The sequence below is a fragment of the Hyalella azteca genome, unplaced genomic scaffold (genome assembly GCF_000764305.2).
Source record: "Hyalella azteca isolate HAZT.00-mixed unplaced genomic scaffold, Hazt_2.0.2 contig16561, whole genome shotgun sequence".
Taxonomy (NCBI): domain Eukaryota; kingdom Metazoa; phylum Arthropoda; class Malacostraca; order Amphipoda; family Hyalellidae; genus Hyalella; species Hyalella azteca.
The window spans coordinates 114,530-134,854 of NW_025946378.1; the positions used below are offsets into that span (position 1 = coordinate 114,530).

General features: G+C 34.8%; 1 protein-coding gene across 1 annotated transcript in view; it reads left to right on the forward strand.

The window, feature by feature from the left end:
- LOC108676810 overlaps nt 1–19,678 on the forward strand; it is a 63,059-nt gene extending 43,381 nt beyond the window's left edge. Inside the window, exons 3-15 of the mRNA XM_018164948.2 lie at nt 1,079–1,307; nt 6,429–6,559; nt 7,332–7,888; nt 8,268–8,664; nt 9,087–9,201; nt 10,748–10,895; nt 11,761–11,914; nt 12,984–13,093; nt 14,580–14,794; nt 15,695–15,833; nt 17,072–17,177; nt 18,495–18,632; nt 19,174–19,678. Coding sequence (XP_018020437.2) covers nt 1,079–1,307; nt 6,429–6,559; nt 7,332–7,888; nt 8,268–8,664; nt 9,087–9,201; nt 10,748–10,895; nt 11,761–11,914; nt 12,984–13,093; nt 14,580–14,794; nt 15,695–15,833; nt 17,072–17,177; nt 18,495–18,632; nt 19,174–19,569 — 2,835 coding nt within the window. The 3' untranslated portion in view covers nt 19,570–19,678. The remainder of the gene's footprint in view (nt 1–1,078; nt 1,308–6,428; nt 6,560–7,331; nt 7,889–8,267; nt 8,665–9,086; nt 9,202–10,747; nt 10,896–11,760; nt 11,915–12,983; nt 13,094–14,579; nt 14,795–15,694; nt 15,834–17,071; nt 17,178–18,494; nt 18,633–19,173) is intronic.
- Nucleotides 19,679–20,325: the final 647 nt, after the last annotated feature.

A 20,325-nucleotide genomic window follows, 5' to 3' on the forward strand; every position in this document is an offset into this window, starting at 1 on the left:
GAGATAAAATTCATTATTTTAATCTCCTTCGAATTGTTTTTAAATATACCTTCAAGTTACATAATTTACATCAAAAATTGCAAGTAAGTTGTTATTGATAACATACCTTCAGGTTACATAATTTGAGTGAAAAATTGCAAGTAAGTTGTTATTGATAACATACCTTCAAGTTACATAATTTACATGAAAAAATGCATGTAAGTTGTCATTGATAACATACCATCATGTTACATAATTTACGTGAAAAATTGCAAGTAAGTTTTCATTGATATATTTCATATCAGTAGACACCCACTTTGAATTACAAAAGTATCTAAATAGACGCTTCGATTAATATTCCCGCTACATCTTTCTGAGAAAATACCCTCGGTAAAAAACATATCAAAGTTACTATGTAATAATCTTAACGAGAACAACAATGATTTCCCATTTTCCTACAGATGAAAGTTTTAACAAATTGATTTTTCCCAACAGAGTTAAATAGAAAAAATATGAGATTTTACTTAAAATTTAAACATATTTCTTCCAAAAATTTGAAACATGGTCGAGATACCATACACTAACTCGATAAAAATGATTCATTCAAGTTGATAGATGAACAAATTGAATGACGAATAAAATTTAGCGAAAATTACACTTTAAAAAAAAACAAGTATGTTAAAAAATATAACTCAGTACCCACTGCAGTGAGTGACAGGGAGCGCATTTTCTCGTCGACGAAAACGTAAAGTCACGGACGGACAGCCAGACAGATGGACAGACGAACGGACGGTCATGGCGAGCACAATAGTGCATTTTTTCCATTAATGAGAAAATGCGCTATTAACAAGTAACGAAAATGTGTTTTGAGCAAATGAATTTCTATGATGTTACAGAAAACATCACCTGTGAGCTCGCAAGAGCCTGACCTGCTTGAAGCCCTGCGGTTGGTAGACGACATCACACGCGGGACCGACATGAGATAGACGGACAGACGAACGGACGGACATGGCGAGCACAATAGTGCATTTTTTCCATTAATGAGAAAATACAAGTAACGTGATGTGTTTTGAGTAGATGAATTTCTATTATGTTACAGAAAACATCAACTGTGAGCTCGCAAGAGCCTGACCTGCTTGAAGCCATGCGGTTGGTAGACGACATAGCACGAGGGACCGACATGAGGGGCCGGTGCGCGCGGTCTCAACAGCACCTCATGGCACGGGTCAACCTGCATGACGTCATCACCACTCCTAGGTTTACCGAGCTGCAGAAGAAGGCTGAGCTAATGGCGCAGATCTTGTTGGGCACCGGCATTAAAGACGCTTGTGAGTGTCTTGTATTTGAATGATTATAAATTAATAATAATAGATGATTTTATGATAATGGCACAGATCTTGTTGGGCACCGGCATTAAAGACTCTCGTGAGTGTCTTGTATTTGAATGATGATAAATTGATAATAATAGATGATTTTATGATAACTTTGTCGTCATTACTGGCAATGTTTCCTTTTTTGTTGGAATGTTCAGCTTTTGTCACAAATGTTATTCTGAAGGCGGGCAGTAGAGAATCCATGAGATATGCTTGGTCATCATTTTTACTTTAGTAACTAAGCTACATAATAGAAGCTAAATAGCTTCGGCACAAGAAACAAAGATTTAGAATAGATAGTTTGTCTACATTTATTATCATCTTTACATCATTTCGATCGCATTTATTACAACGAATTTTTTCGAAATTGTGACACGTTTTACTGGCTGTCTCATATTTATACTAGGCAACAACTCATTCTCAATTCAATCTCCCCGAACCGTACAGCATTTATTTCTCATTAAAAGATGGATGTGTTCACCTCGCTGAAAACTCTCTGAACATCATCATTATAAAATGCTTATCATTTGCTCGCACGATATATCGCCAACATCTTCTTCTCCAGCACCGTTTGGATTTTGATGCTGGAAGTTAATAACTTTTTTTGCAGCTTCCGATTTTGTTAGATCGGTTCTATTATCGTTGACATAAAAATCATTATGAAATTTCTCCGTTTGTAATGAAGGTAAATTTTAATATTATTTTATAACTTATTTATTTGACTTCCTATTTATAAACAGGAGGGAAAATGGTCGCTTCATGCGTGAAGCTTTTGACATTATCGTGCGTATAGTGGCAGGTTCCAACAATCATTAAAATACTTTATTGCACATCAATCATCATTACAGACTTTCTGCATAAAATAGGATACGTAGCACATGTTCACGTGACACACAGGTAATTATCAGTCTTCGTTCAACAGCTACGCTCCACAACGCGTGACGATGTCTTCCTCTTCAAGTTCTCGTTCTTACTGCTCGTTCCTAATCCGCAATCTCTATTCTCGATTCCAACTTAGCATTTCACCTAAATATCTCGGTAAATAATTGCAAATTGAATCTTGCTAATTATGTTACCGAGAAACTTCAGCATATTTTTCTCGTGAAATATTATTCTTTGATCAATGAACATTTAGAACGCATGATCCGAGTTGAAATATTAAATGATTGAAAATCGCTTGGTTTGATGCCTCACTATTAATGGGAATTAATGCACAGAGAAATAGAAGTGAAAATAGAAAAGCATAGAAGTGAATAAGTTACTTTAAAAAAAAAAATACAATTGTTTTATTATGTCAGAATGGTTATTACTTTAAAAAACACGCCTGGTATGTATGCCATCTTATTTTACCCCCATCGCTTGTGTTATGAAAGCGGAGGTAAAAATCCTGCCAAAATACGTCTGGGTTAGCTAGCTCCCAAAGCGATATCATTTTAATTAAAGTTGAAGGTTTCTCTCGTTGCAGACCGGAGCTAAGGCGATTAAAGGCTTTTCAAACATAAGCTTTTCAACCAATTCTTTTGGGTTATAAAGAAGGTTTTTCTCGTAGCAGCATCTTACGTTTGATTTAATGTATAATATTATTATGTGAATTTAAGCAATGTTTCATATTTCTCTGTGCAGTATACTTTTTGTCGAGACTTTCACCTTATTTCGGCGCATTTTTTCAGTTTTACATCAGCGCAGGCATCTAGATAAATATTTCAAATTTCAGCTAGTAAAATCTTCTTTTCCGCGTCAAAACGTTTTCTGAAATTTGAAAATTTCACACTTTGCAGCCACAAATCTAAATTTGCTCAGGTTCATCCAGGAGGCTTCATTACACACACTCCAACGTGTATTTCTGCTTTAAATTTCACTTTAGCTTTTATAACATTCACATCACCCCTGGGACACCACGCGAACATTTTAAAGCAATACACGAAAATGATGAGCGCAGACAGATCGAAATCGAAAATGCGACTGCCGATGGCATCAGATAGTTTTTCATTCACTGTTATGGCTGGGTTCGCGCGAATCAAAAAGATAGCGATTACACCTTTGTGAAATATTTTCATTTTTCTCGTCGAGAGAAAGCGTCAAAATTGACGCCTGTAGGCTACTCGGTTATTATTGTTTCTTTTGTGAGTCCTGGTTTTTTATTTAAATAATGATAAATTAATATTACAAGAAGATTTTTTTATAATTATGTTGTCATCACTGGCAGTGTATTACGACCTTCGTTTAATTTTGTCCCTCAAAATTACGAGGAAAAACATTTTTACCTAAGATTTGAAATTTACAACGATTATTTTTCAAGGATTGAGTCTATGATTTGAATTTACGTAACAATGCGTGGGAGTGAATCTTCACGTATGAGCCATTCAAGATGCATCACTGGACGGTATTGTAAAGTCCGGCGAGACACAATTGAAGAATTATTATTTCAGTTCAATTTTTGACCATATCTTCTACGGCTCACTTTCAACTACACAAAAAAATAAAATAAACTTCTTCGTTTAGTGTTAGCCTTTTAATCGATTGCACTCTATCCATTCTCATGAATTTCTAATGCTTTATTAACGCCAGCTTATGAAACATTTTCCAACATTTTTATTGTATATTGTTCTTTTCCTCGACATCAATACTAGTGACATCAATAATAAATTCTTTGATAGTGAAATTCTCAACAGAATAAAATTGAATCAGTTGCAACATTGTTAGGTTAATTCCATGTGAACAATCGCTTTACAATATTATGAATGTATGAATTTAGTGACGTTGCGTATCATGATATTGTTGTCGATTGAATTTACGATCGCGGAATAACATTGTAATTGGCTAATAATCTTCCTTTTGAAAAAAAAACATTATTTGAAGAGAAATCTGCGGCTTTATATTCTTGCTTAGATTTTTATTCGAATTTCGCTCAAGATTTTTCGAAATTTCTATAGACCTTTTCTTGCTTGCCATCCATTTAATTATTGCGTCGTCCCCAATTAATATACGACTGTGGTGAATACCGGAAGCGATTGATCATCCCTACATGTAAATGGCACAAGTTATGGAACAATTTACCGATAATTCCATTTGAATGTCCTACAAATACCAATAAAGGTCATAACTTTGATCTAACCACAATCAATTTGGACGGCCTGAATGTCCTGACCTACATCGGATATATATCGCTCATCCGTCATCTGGGTGAACGACACCAGACTCGCTTCCGTAATAATTCAGTGCAGACATGTGCTTATAACGACGTTGCTTCCCAGTGAAAATTTACAGACGCGGCACACCAGACTCGCTTCCGTAATAATTCAGTGCAGACATGTGCTTATAACGACGTTGCTTCCCAGTGAAAATTTACAGACGCGGCAGCTTCTGACTTGGATTACCAGAAGCTGGGGCGACGCTAAATTTTGTTAGGGTTTTGACGTGCAGTTTAATTGCTTGCTCGGCGCACGTGGAATAGCCTGATGAGATTTCAGATCGACATGTTGTAGCTTCGCTATACTTTCGTCTTTCGTTGTCCAGTTTCACGCTAGTGACTGATGCAGATCAAACAGTGTAGATTTATTAGACGGCAGCCATTCTGGTTTTGGGACGAAGTCTTGATTTCATCAACCGGTATTTTAGAAGGAATCATATATGCTTCAGCGATCTCTACCTTGGATTCTGTTTTGTAATAGGTTTTTGCGTGGTACTTTCAGTTGCAAAGTAATTGTCTTTATTTGTAGGGGCATTCGGAACTCTTCTGAGGGTAGGTTATTAGCTTCTGTAATATAACCTGTAGCCGTCTATATTTATTAACTTTTATTGAGATTGCCCAGTTTTGTTTTTTATTTCTCACTACCCCGTTGGCATAGCATATATATTTTGGAAGCTCACAACAATGTTGGCGAATATTCTAGTCTCATTCCCATTTTAATTTCTAGCAAAATTGATTAGATAGACGTTGCATTAATCATTGGGATAATAAAGAAGATATTTCATACTGATATACATATAATTAAAGTAATGCATAGGTATAAATTTAATATCTTAAACAGAATTAAAATAAAGTCTTACGAATTAAAAAACGATGCCTTTTATGATAATTTCATAGATTTTAAATTAACCTAAATTGTCATTTTTACTTAATATAAGCTTGATGAGTCAGCTTTATTAGTATAATTAAGTTAAGTACTCGACTAATTATTCGTGGTGAAAAATAAACAGCGTTTACGTTCAAATCCGTTGTCGCATGCGTTGATCTGAGTTTACCGGGCAAATATATTATTCATTTGCACTCAGGAAGAACAGAGGAACATAGTTAAATGCAGCAGATATTTTGCCCGTAAATTATTTTGCACATGATCAGTTGTCCTTAAAGAACTACCATGAAAACGGCGCAAAACTTGATGCTTGAGTGCAATACATCTGAAGGCTGATTCGTCTTTTTGGATTTTATTATAGTACATTTTCAGTCATATTTTACAAATGAATTTGACGGGCAATTTGGCATATTTTGTTTCTTAAAACGTTCTGTCAATCGGCTCCCTGCACTTGAAGCTGTGATTCCGGACCTCTGCCAAAATTATTAATATGATGTCTGTCGTCTCATTTCTTACATCGCGACCTATCACGCCAATCCTTCCGACAATATTTTCATGTGTTACATCGCCCCAAACCATGCCTCTGCCAATCGCAAATCAAGATACTTAATAATTTTACACTACTTCATCCCCTACCATGATTGCGAAAAATAATTGGAGCATTCGAAAAAAATCTTGGACAGAAACCTACGTGTATGTATGTATATTGACGCTCTTTCTGTATGTTTAAGTACAGAAAAAATCTGCAAAACTGCAAAATATGCAGTTCTTCAACTCCAATTTACGTCTTCAATATACTTTACTTTGGGCAATGTTCGTAAAATTCGAATATATTTCATTTCCTATTACTATTTTAAGAAATTATAGATCCTGCGTATATCAATTCATGCATTCAAAGAAATAACAATTATCCATTCTAATTTTATCCGTAATACATAATATCAAGTAAATTATCATAAAAATTTTTGTTGTTAATAATTTCAATTATTAACGTTTTAAGCTGCGATGAAGTGGGCGCTGAACTTCCTGACATCAGAGGACGACCTGGTGCTGCAGACGAGGGTAGTGCTGCATGAGGGGCAGAAAATGTCAATATTGCCCTCGACGACCTACGGCATCTCAGCGATGCAGGTGCGTGCGTGAATAGCACGGGTCGTACTCGATTTTTTGTCGTTGATTATATAAGTAATGAAAATAGTCTCTTTGATAAATAGTAATTGAATAGTAAAAAGTAGCTAAATGAACTAAAAATAATTTAAATTAATTGCTGATTAGTATTCGAGGTTAAGGCAATTTCAACAATTGAATATAGTTCTTTTTCCTTTTATCTCATCATTTAATTATTTGAATTTCAAATCTGATGTGATAGAGTACATACGAGAAGACTAAGCTTGCTTGATGTAAAAGAAGAATTGATGCCTCACAGGTAGAATAAAAGATATCCGAAAGGCCAAGTTTAACGTATTTTGAATCTTTGTAACCTTTCACCAGTTAATTTTTTTCCATTTGAGTATATGCGTCTCATAATAGGAAGTTAATACGAGTAATTATTTTCATTCTTTATCGCAAAGCTTCACGCTGTTTCTGAACGGGAAAAAACGAAGATGGAGTAAACACGACAAAATGCACCTCCAAGTGACTTTAACACAACGTTTAAAAAAATTTAATCACTTCAAATTAAGCCCCCTACTTTATAATCCTGTTCAAATAGTGCGGTAATCACGCTGATTGCAAAAGTTAGTAGCGTTGTACTAAAAATACAAGAACCAACCGTATAGGCTCTTAGGTCAGGTCTTCTTCCTATGAGTGCCAAAGTAATTTTAATCAATCCTTACCAATCTTTCCTTTCCCTTGGGTAAGATTACGCAAGTTTTAATGTTTATTTCATATTTCATGGTTTCAGAATGTGTCGCTCGCTAACCAGCCTTGGTATTTCGATTACTTGCAAAGAAAAGAGTTTCCCGGTGACCGCTTCCAGAATCCCTTTGGCGCTCAAACTAGAGCAATCAGAGGTACACGTATGCAATACTATCCTCGTGGCAGCATGTCTTTGCTTGATAGACATTACACTAAAAGAGACAGCGGCTCTTCAGTAAATGCTAAATTAGCTGGTACTGCAAATGTACAATTCGATGCTGCTATCAACGCTCGGAGTTTCTCAAGTCGAGGAAATGACGACACCTCGGAGTCCACCAGACGCTCTGGAACTGATGACAAAACTTTGGACTTTGAGGGATCATATGCCCATGGTGACGACAAAAGTTTCAAGCGTAGCGTACGAGCAACTCTGCAAAACGTTGGTGCTCGTATGAAGCGAGGCCATTACAACGCAATGCGACATGGTGGAGAAGCTACGTTCGTGGGGCGCTGGACGTATCCGTACTACCAGTGCGAGACCACAAAATGGGTTTCTTCACTCGTGATTCCGTCTGCTCTTCTAAGCTCGCAATCCAATATTACGTAAGATTACAAACAAATTTCGTGACCGTGTTTCAATGGCTAATATTACTGAAACAGATGAAAGTTTTGCAATATCTGAAATGTTGTGTTACGATTCAGTTGTTACAAACTGTATTCCACTTTCTTCATAGCTAGCAATTTAAATAGGAATGATGAACTTTCTTTTGTCAATGAATAAAATATTAGTGAAGACATGTGCCAGAAAGCTCAGAAGTCCCTTGCAGTAGTTAATAATTTTTTAAAAGAGTTGTCTATTCAAACAAAATATATAGGCAATAAATGTTGTCATAAATTTATAATAAAAACTCCTTTTTTCTCTATCTTATATTTCCATTTTCTCTAGCTTTAAACACACTATTTAATGATCACAAATATGCAGCATATCACGGAATGGTCTCGGCCTGTTGGTCATGGATGTGGACCTCACAGCGATGGACATCAACCAGTGCGACGCTCCAGCCTCCAAAACCTCGTCTTTCCCTGGCGTAACTGAACTTAATGGCATACACAACAGCGATCGTAATGGAGGCATTAACGTTCATCCTAACTATGACTATAACATTGATAATAACGACGATCGTAATAGCGATGTTGAATTGGACAGGAACATCACTTTGGGTGTCTCAAATCAAATGGAGAGCTCAGTCAATTTCCTAGATGAATCGTTCTACGACACGAGTGATGATCCCTCCATGGAAGAGGAGGTCTTGAGTCAATTCGACGCTGAGCGGCAAATTGGGTTCTTTGGAACCCACAAGTGCCACAGCTCTTCAATGGTGAGTGCAAATAAACGGCAAACTATTCTAAAAATAATTTTAAATTAAAACATGAATTTTGGATTCAAAAATTCATTAAATTATAAAAGCTCTGCCGCTCGGAAGATCGGATGTTCTTACTGAGTGCGTTTTTCTGCCTATCGTAAAATTTTAATAATAGTAATCCTAAATAGATTATATTAATACCACTAAATCTCACTGAATCTGGAAATTCAATTTGACTTTCGAGTATTCAGAGTATACAACAAATGGCACAAACAAGATAGTGTTGAAGTAAAAGTGCTTTGAAAATTTTCCCGGGTTTCTGGAAACAGAGTGAAACATGGTGTTCAAATCATTATATTAAGGAATTTACGAAATTTATCTGCCTTTTAGAAATAAACATCGAACAGTTCTCTAAAAATACATGAATTATTCAACAGTGCATCCCGAGTTCCGGTCACGGCTGGAAGCTCGGCGGTTACACTTGCGTGTGTAAGAGGAAATATTTCTTATCAACAAACCCCGACCAGAATTTCAACGACGTGCGAGCGGGAGGTAAGCACTCGAATGTCTTGGGTAAACGATACATAGACAATAATATCGTTAATTTTATTAGTTATTTATTGATTTTGAATCACTGCTTCACAATTATGTCCCAATTAAGTTTCCCTGTCTCGAAATACTGTAGAATATGTAATGAATTAAATTTTGTGGATCACAGAAAGTGAACAAGTTCAGTACATAAAAAAGGAATTAATTATAAAATTGTGCTTGTACTCAATATCTTTTGAACTTCTGCGCCTATTTAAATTTACACAAATCGAAAATATTCTGTTATTCATCATCGTCCTCTTTTCCACGAAAAATGTATTTGTTGAACTGTAGTTTACTGAACTGGAAAATTAAAAAAATTACTTCGACACCATTCAAATTGTACCAAACTCTTTCCAAACTCGTACAAAACTCTTTCTAACCTTAACTAAGAAACTAAGAAATGTTACGTTAAGATAGCGTGCGAATGCCTACCATCCAGTTTTTTCTATGCAATATTGCTATTACTATTATTTTCTTTTGCTTATATTGACTGTGCCCTCTGACATATTCGAGTATCAATACTAGAAGGTTTTATTTAATCTGTAACTGTTACCACCTTGTTACACCGATTGCCCAAGGCAGTGTTTAATTTTTGTATTATTTAAATGCTGGCTGTATTCGACGATGCCAGAATAATTGCTTTTCGATTTGCCGAAGTTCAAAACAAATGTACGAGCGATTTTGTATACAGCCAAATGTTAGCTCTGATTGAAAAACTTTTTCCCATTCAATTACTGAGTTTGACCCAGGCAGAGATAGCTTTAGGGAATAGCGATACCAAAAAATATAAGAAATATTTTTGGCAAACAATGATGTTTGGAATACACAATGGGCCGAGTCCTGAAAAATTCTCGTCTAGTAGATTATGTTGAAACAATATTTTCAAATATTTAATACGAGATTTTAAATAATATAGTTTAATGTTCGTTTGATGTGGGCTTTACATGCTTACTGAATAGCTATCTCGATATTATGATCTGACTTCAGTTCTACCATTTTAACCTTGCTTGTATACTTATGTATAGTGAGTCAATAATCCCATTCAAGCCTAACTTCAGAATTTTGCTTATTCTTTTGCTTTAACTTTAATGTCTAGGAAATTATGTTAATATAACATTACCAAAGTTAATACGAGTGAACAGCGTAAGGAGAATATATAAATTTATTTCGATGTATTATTACACTCGCAACATTAGCATACCAGAGTAGGAATGAAGACATATAACCAAATACTTCAGTTTGAAATCCGGACATTATCTTAAAGCGAATATATTACGCTTTGGAAATCTATAACTGTACATTTTTACACAAATCATTAGGGCTCATGTTTTTAGCGCATTTTCTCATTTATGGAAAAAATGCACTATTGTGCCCACCATGTCCGTCTGTCTGTCTGTCGGTCTGTCTGTCTGTCCGTCCGTGACCTCAAGTTTTCGTCGACGAGAAAATGCGCTCTCTGTCACTCACTGCAGTGAGTACAGAGTTATATTTTTTTTTTCAATACCAGGAGCGTACTTGGAGAACACAAGAACTAAGGACAGAACACTTTCAGTTGGAGTGAACGACACGCTCATGCAGTGTACCCGCTGCTCTCCAGGCTGCGACTCCTGCAACAGCACAGCCCCCTGTCTTGCATCCTACAACTGGCCCTTCAGGTAAACCTCGACTAAACTTTGAAGAAATACCGTGCAAAATTAAGTAGAATTAAATTTAAATTGCAATGGAATTAATCTATACAGGCAAAAATTTCAAAAGTTTGATTGCACACAAGATTAAATTAAAAATTGAAAAAATATGTCTAAATTTTCGATTTAAAATCAAGGCATCGTTTTCAAATATCGCATGGTAAAAGATAAGATCAATATTTTAATTTTACACATATATCAAATTTTGGAAATTCAAGAATTGAGTTTGCTGAATTCCACGATGGAAAAATTCTTCGCCTTCATTTGTGCCAGTGGAGATGAGGACAGAAACGCTTGTGAAAAAGCTTATTTTTTTTGGAAATATATTCGCTTTATTGGAAAGTACTTACTAAGGTTCTGAGATGAATGACTTTTAATATGATGATCAAAAATAATTCAAATTTATTTTGGTGCTCGCTCAATCTTTTGCATTCTTTTCATATGAAGTGAATTAGTAGTCATTATTTTAAACACCTTTACTAAATTATGCATTACATCAGGTTATTCCAGGTACACTATGCGTTTCATCATTATAATAGCCTATTTTTGCATCAGTAAATCATATTATTCTGAAGTGAAGTTACTTAGATCTATTAATAACTTCATTGAGCCCACACATTAGTCATCTGTTTTAATGTTGATTAGTTTAAAAATAGGTGTTTTTAGCGCATTTTCTCATTTATGGAAGAAAAAATGACGCTATTGTGCTCGTCCTGTCCGTCCGTCTGTCTGTCCGTCTGTCCGTCTGCCTGTCCGCGACCACGCTTTCGTCGACGAGAAAATGCGCTCTCTGTCGCTCACTGCAGTGAGTACTGAGTTATAATTTTTTTTACAGAATCGCTCTTCTGTCGATCTCAATGACATGTATCGTGCTGACGCTTGCTCTCATGGTTATCGTCTACCGACTTCAGAGCGTTCAAGTTTTCAAAATGGCATCCCCGATATTCCTTTGTATATGCCTCATCGGTTGCATCATCATGTATTCTGAGGTATGAATTCAGACGTAATAAATATTAAACTTAATAATATTAAAATTATTTCATCGCTTAAATTTTAAATTTACCGAGAGAAGTGATATGCAAAGAAAATGCCGAGAAAATTCTCCACAATTCTTAATTTGGGTTTTAATCTCATCCGTGATAAGTTAGTGGCTCAATTAATCATAGAAATATTATCGAGGGTTTTGAAAGGATGATAGAGCTCGTGAATTTTAGATGATCCATCCTTTAGAAAGAATGATAGAGCTCGTGAAACTGGGGTGAATTTTCCGGAGATCTATTTTGCTCCTTCATTCTAGGTAAACCTAAAAATGATATTGATAGATATTTGGAAAATAATAAATGAACGATTTTTTTAGTTAATTTACGCGATGGACGCTGTGCAGTTAACGCATCATTGTCGCAAACCTCAATTTTTATGATAATTTGTGGGAATTACATATACTGGGTCATTTAATTTAATTCTAGTTAGCATAATAAATTTGATTAAAGTGAGGAAACAGTGGCATCGGAATACCTTTCGTATCGGAACCAAATAAGCTATAGGTATAAAGAGATGAGGTTGATCTTCTTTCTTGCACCAAATGCTCTCAATTTTTTAGACTTAGATATAAATTTGATGGAAATTTCGAGAGTGAACTAACATTTTATAGATATTCTCAGTAATGCTCTTCATGGAGGAAATATTTCGACAAGAAGCAATATATTTCGTTTTGCGCAACCAAATGAGCTATATAAGAGAGGAGGTTGATTTTCTTTTTTGCACCAAAATGCTCTCAATTTTTTAGACTTAGATATAAATTTGATAGGAATTTTGAGAGTGAACTAACATTTTAGAGATATTCTCAGTAATGCTTTTTATGGGGGAAATATTTCGACAAGAAGCAATATGTTTTATTTTGCGCAACTAAATGAGCTATATAAGAGATGAGGTTGATTCTCTTTTTTGCACCAAAATGCTCTCAATTTTTTAGACTTAGATATAAATTTGATGAAAATTTTGAGAGTGAACTAACATTTTTTAAATATTCTCAGTAATGCTCTCCCTTGATTTGAAAAGATGGCAGCAATTTTTCCCGTGTTGGATCGGCCATCCTGCATAGCCACCAAATGGACGCGTCATATGGGCTTCTGTATAACTTTTTCATCATTGCTGATGAAGACTTGGAGGTGAGAAATTTTAGGGAAAATTCATCTGAAATTCATTTTACTTGCATTTAACATGAGAAATTATATTACGAATAACTCTTCTAGAATCCATTTTAATTGCATTTATCAGGAAGCTTTGTAACGCAACTTTATTCATTTTCACTTAGATATCTCCGTTGGTGGAAACGGGTAGTGAAGATTCTGTCCTATCAACAACTTTTTTGTTGTGGGAGTCAATCCCATCGATTACATATACGCGTAATGCCAGTGATATACCGAGTGATGGGGATATATCATGAATAGAGAATTATTCATAGCCAGCGATAATTGCAAAAGCTGGGAAAATTTCCAATAAAAAAGTAATTCAAATGTTATTTTGGGAAGACCCAACTCTCGCCATTCAAAGCTCCTTTAATAAGACTACAGCCGACGACTACACCGTCGGCTCGTTTGAGGTCGTTTAGAGCCGCCCTTAAAAGACTCAAACGAAGAAACAAGGATCGCTGCACTTGAACAAAATAATTCCCGAAATGCTGGAGGATTTTCTAGACATGAAATATTAAATTGGGCTTGCAATCTCTACATCCTTTACAATTTTGTTAACGTTTTTTTGAGTATTTAAACAATGTATGGAAACAATGTAGCATCAAAAATATTGCAGTTACTGAATTGAAATGCCTATTATCTCTAAATTTTTTCGTATTCTATATGCAAAACATACTGGTATAATATGAACAACGTGCTGATAATATAAGTCACCTGGATGTGATGGTGATGTGACATAATGTTAAAAGAATCTCTGATGGATTGTAATATCAAGAAACTAAATTCATCTTTCAACAATGAATTTACTAGTTAAAATGAATTAATTATTCTAGACAGAACGACAATTCAATTACTGCATTGTTTTTCTGGTATTGTACCCAATAATTTTTCCCTTAGCAATGAAGCAGTAGACAATCTTGATGCGATATTGATAAGAGTCTGGATTTTTTTCATTGGTCCTGAGAAACTGGGCCGTTGGAAAGGAAGAGTTTTAATAAAGCTGTCTTAATCCCAGGATTTGTTTGCTAATCGTGAACAAGTCAATCGATAATTTTCATGTTGTTTCCTGTTAGTTCACTGGGTAGGCTTGGCTAAATGTCCCGTCAACAATACTTTTTGTGTCTAGAAATTATGTTCACATCAATCGATGAGACGATTTGGTTCAACTGAAAGCAAACCATTACACTAATCATGACAAATGATCTCCGTGTTTGTTCTATAAAATTAAATTTATCACTTAATCAAAAAATGCATGCAAGATAACAGCACTGAAGAGTTCAAGTTTTAGGGAACCGTATCTAAATATTTTTTTTTAATATTTTGAAGTGTCAATATATAGTCTTTGAACCCCAATTTATTTTTTTCAGTGCTCTACTTCACTTTTTTTTTATTTATTACTCCTGCATTATTTAAATTCAAAACCCTAACTCAGATTTCCGTTAAGTATTTATCTTTTTATCAGAGTTTCGTTGACCTACCGCGTGAAGTCGGCTCATAAGCTGAAGCTTACGGACAACCAGCTGCTGCACTGGCTGACCCCCATCCTATTGATTATGGTCATATACTTGGGGGCCTGGACTATAAGTGATCCACCTGAAGGCTACGTAATCAAGGACAACTACAATCTCAAGTTCAAGATCTGCACCTACAATTGGTGGGATCATTCATTGGCCCTGGGTGAGTTGCAATATTTCAGTGGAACAGCTATGAAAATCTTTAATTTTTCAACCACTAAATTTCACCAGCATTTTAAAATGCTAAATTGGATACCAATCTTCAAAAACCTATCGGTCGATGTTGAAATAAAGTGTGGCGGTGTTCATGATCATTAGCTTATATTGAGTGGAAGAAGAGTTTGATCAGTCGCCTAATCTTTATAATTATAAATTATAGAATCAATTTATGTTTCTATTGCTAATAATTGTTTCCTATAAATCTAGTGATACGTTTCGAAATAACGAAAAATATTTCCTATTTCCAATGTTGTTACTCTTAACCAGATTTATGCTTGAGAAAGAATAACGAGCTATCCTTCAGAAAATGATGTTATTCCTGTCCGGAAAAATATAAAATATATATTTAGAATTGATTGAATTGAAAAATAATCTAACTATGTAATAACTGTTGCCACATTTCCCCTTAGCTATGATACTCGTCTTGGCATGATGAATGATGTTTAGCATTGTTTATATAAATGTGAATTACGAAAGAAATTCACTTCAAATTCAATTCAAATTCTTTCGTAATTCAAATTCAACAGAATTCAAATTTTGCCTCAGGTGAGATGCTGTTCTTGGCCTGGGGAATGATGTTTAGCATTGTTTAAATAAATGTAAATTACGAAAGAAATTCACTTCAAATTCAATTTAAATTCTTTCGTAATTCAAATTCAACAGAAATAAATTTAATTCTTCAAATTTCGCCTCAGGTGAGATGCTGTTCTTGGCCTGGGGAGTGAAGGTCTGCATTGTTTATATAAATGTGAATTACGAAAGAAATTCACTTCAAATTCAATTTAAATTCTTTCGTAATTCAAATTCAGCAGAAAGAAATTCAATTTTTAAAATTTCGCCTCAGGTGAGATGCTGTTCTTGGCCTGGGGAGTGAAGGTCTGCATTGGAGTGCGCAAGGCCGAGAGTTTCTTCAACGAAGCCCGTGTGATTTCCTACGCGGTCTACAACATCACTGCAGTCAACGTGCTCATGGCGAGCGTCCAGTGAGTTCAACATCAACATCAGCCTCTTATTTTCTTTGAACATATAATAATTTTATTTATTTCGCTGATTCTGTAAAGACATTCGGTTATTAAATGGAACTGGTGATAGTTTCGAAAAAAATTTAATTTTTTGTTAATGAAGGCTGGAACTCACGAGAAGATTGACGCAAACGGGTGTAAATGGACCTTCGATATTTGTTTCGTTACGGAACACGGATTCAAAGAGTTTGACTCAATTGAGGAAAAATTGGTATCTGGTGTTGGGAAAATGCACGATGTAAGATGGAGCGCTATTCTTCAGCCAAAATTTGACAAACATATCTAACTAAATTACATTTTGGACTAATATACAAACTTTTATGTCTTTGCATTCGGAGTGCTTTTAGCAGAAATTTGTTCGTTGTTAACTTCGAAACGAGAAGTTTGAGTGTGTTCTGGGCTGTACCTAATACAGGGTAAGAATTTGTATTAATTATACATGTTAATTACGCATCGAATTTTGTCGTTTAAAAGCTACCATAAGTTTTAGGTAAAATGAAACTGTAAAAATAATTCTGATAAAACGTTCTTAAAGTTATTTTCTCGGATCACACAACCAATGGGAAGTAATTTTTCTATAAAAGCAACAAATTGTAACTGCATATAAATAAGTCCCAAGTATAATTATTATTCCTGCATTCAAATTAATGGAAGATCTACCAATTCATTTTGCACTTGAATAATTTTAATTTTAAGGACATAATCTTTCGAGTTACATTTGACAATTTGACGTCTTGCTGCATGATATTTCCCATGGCACTCAAGCAGAAAATATTAAATATTGGAATTTATGGAGCATGTAGAGGATCAAAATGATGAATTTTTATGATAGAGATTTTCAGGCTTTGTTTGATTTTTCGAAGTCTGATTATTTCGTTCTCGAAGAGTCTGATTATTTCGTTCACGAAAAGTCTGAATATTTCGTTCCCGAAGAATCTGATTATTTCGTTCACGAAGAGTCTGATTATTTCGTTCACGAAGAGTCTGATTATTTCGTTCACGAAGAGTCTGATTATTTCGTTCACGAAGAATCTGATTATTTCGTTCACAAAGAGTCTGATTATTTCGTTCACGAAGAGTCTGATTATTTCGTTCACGAAGAATCTGATTATTTCGTTCACAAAGAGTCTGATTATTTCGTTCACGAAGAATCTGATTATTTCGTTTACGAAAAGTCTGCTTATTTCACAAATTTTCAGCCTGTTTCTGGCGCCCAACGCTGGTCCCGACCTGAAGTACATGTTTGGCTTCGCTCGTACTCAGCTCAGCACTACTGTGACCATTATTCTCATCTTCGGTCCTAAGGTAAAACATGCACATCAGACATTCTTAAACTAATCTTTATTATAAAGTGTATCGTGAGCATTAGTGCATTGTAAAGTCTATTAGTGTAAAGTGTATTCCTGAAGTGTATCTATACATCGCAATTACCACATTTCTGCAGTCAGAATTGTGTATCTTATACTTTGCCAAACAAAATGATTCTTATTTTGGTTAAGTTATCGTATTAAATTTCGTCAACCTTACATATGAAAAGTACCATTTTATTTGTTCTTAATCGTTTTCAATCACATCGCTATTTCTAAAATCAGCATAATTAAGGATAAAAAAAATTATGAACACATTTTATCCAGTTATGACAGACTTGTCTCAGAACTATAAAGTTATCCCATTCATTATTGCATCGACTAATGATATTAACTCATTGGTACATCAACATGAACAAAATTTAAAGCCAAATTAATCAAAATGGTATTACGTATATTGTTCATTTTTGTATTTTTAATGATGAAATTCCGTTAAACAAATGACAACAGCAATGAATAATTTGACCTTGTTTAATTACAATGTATGTAGGTAAGATAGTATTGAATCCTATTCTTTTTAACCAGTAAGTAACATAATATTAAGAAAGCATAATACAGACAGTAAATTTTCGTTCAGAAAAACGGTTTCAAAAATATTAGTGGCAGGGACCAAACAAACTCCACGGACTATACTTCCCGTATTTCGTTTACTCATGAGTGTCCGCCGATAAAATGTTTGAAAGTTGAGCCTCAAAATGAAAAGATACTAACGAGATATTTAAAACATTGAATGCATAATTTAATCATTAAAAACTTAAATCTTTGCAAGAGTAATATTATTATGGAATTAATAATCAAAGTCACGTAACTTAGGCAGTCACCGTCGGCAGAAAAGCAAACATGGTTCAAGGCTCGAGCTAGAATTTATAATTTAGAGCTTTACTAACTTCTTTATCAGACATAATTTGTTTTGATTTTAAGCATGAAGTGATTTGTGTCAAATATTCCTATTAATTTTCATGATTAATTTGAGATCGTGTGATACATATATATATATTTTTCTCACAAAACCACCAACCTAATATTTTTTGTAGCTACCATATCATTTGTGCATTGTAAAGTAGTGCATTTACAATGCACTTCAATTATTCCACTCAGAAAATTTGGCATAATGAAATATTGTCATTACAGTGTAAAAGGAAAATTAGACATCTCCCAGCACCCCCATAAATAGCAACCGAAATTTTATAAATGAATTGAAAAAAACTCGGTAACTGTGCCTGTACGAAACAAAAAATTTGTACAAAATTTTCAGTTCCTGCATATCGCGCGTGGCACGGGAGACCAGCTGGAGCGCGGCCACACTCTCACCCCGAGCTTCTCCCGCAACGGCCTGGGACTGCCGGCCGACGAACACGCTGTGCCTCTGGACCAAGAGAACGAAGAACTAAAGGTTTCTATTTATTTTATTATCATAAATATGATGAGTAGGTAATACATTTACAAACTCTTAATTCATATTATAAAGGTAATTAGTAATGAATGCATTTATAAGGTATGATGAGGAAGACAAGGAGGAATATGAATAATATCATCTATCACGATGAATGATAAATTTGTATATGACGTTTGCATACAAAGCGTATTCCAAAAAAAATCAATTTTTTATTCACTAAGAATTATATTCAATATAAAATGCTCCAGAGAATAGAAAAATATACAAAATATACAAATAAACTGACAGAGGTATGTATTACGGACACGTTATAGGTTCATTTGGTTCAACAATTAACAAATAGCAAAAAAGGACTTTTGGTATACTCTTTAGGTATACCGAATGATTTAGCTACAGGATCGAAGCGTAAAACTTGACTATATATTTCAACAGGTTGAAACAAGGAACACGATTCAGTGCATTTATTTGATTGAACATTGTAGAATTATTAAAATTGTTAATGTTATTACTAGTCATGTTAATTGCAAATATTCAACAGGAGGAGATCCAGAAAATGGCAGCTCAGATGGAGTTCATGCGCATCGTTCACATGGAGGTACAGAACAGACATCTTAAACCCAAGCCTGGGGGTTACTTCAGCGAGAAGGGAGGCTTACTTGCAGTGTGCAACACCAACTCAACCCTACTTGGCAAACCCATGAGCCGCAACACGGCTGTGTCTGTTGTCACCAATAAAACCCTTCTTGAACCCTCAGATGGGTCAGTGCCTCTCGTGACGGTTGAGTGCAATAATTCGGTCGGAGGGGTTCGAACCACCGCCAACAGGAAAGAAAGTTTGGCAAGGGGTGCCCTCAAATTCGACTCCAAAAACGATGAGCTAGAAATGGTCAATATCAGAAGCAATAACGCTCCCTCCTTTCCTGCCAAAGTTTAGAAATTTAATTTTGTATTTCAGCCATTGAGATTAGATTAATTTAACGATGAGAGATTTTCTTAACTTCTACAAATGACATATGTGTTCAACTTACTTCTAATGATGTATTATTTTTATTGATTCCTATGTGAAAAATATTCGTTTTCTTTTTGCTTTGCAATAATTTGTAATTTTTTGTTTTAAAACTGTAAATATGTTGCTTGATTTAAAATTTCGGATCCATTTTCATATCCAGTTAGGTCATGTAAATCCATTAATTCCCACTTACTCCTAATTCCTAAAACTCCATTGACTTTTGCTTCTTGCTCATCGAATAATTTACTAATACTCCCCTCCTCGCTAGTATGATTGTTATGAGTATTTCAACGTTGCTTCTCTTACGGCACAGTTTTTCGCTCGCTGCATAATCATAAGGCTTCTTTTTAAAAATTGTCTTAACTGTTAGCTTGAAGTCCTAACCCTATGACGGCCTTCAATTATAATTTTGATCCTGGAAAATCTGAGTTCAGCTTTCTTGCTTGCCTGGTTTTCAATCACACATTATTTATATTTATTTGGAGTCTTCTTATTGGCAATTAATACCTTGAAACCTTTAAAAAAATAAGCTTTCATAATCCAAGATAAATAATAGAATAATGACCGGCTTGTAATAGGTATCAGAACTTCGAGTCCCTCGCCTTTTCCCTACTTTATTGGAACGCTCGATGGTAATGATTAAGATACGTGTTAGATTTTGTGTGCTAGCTTAGCGATTGC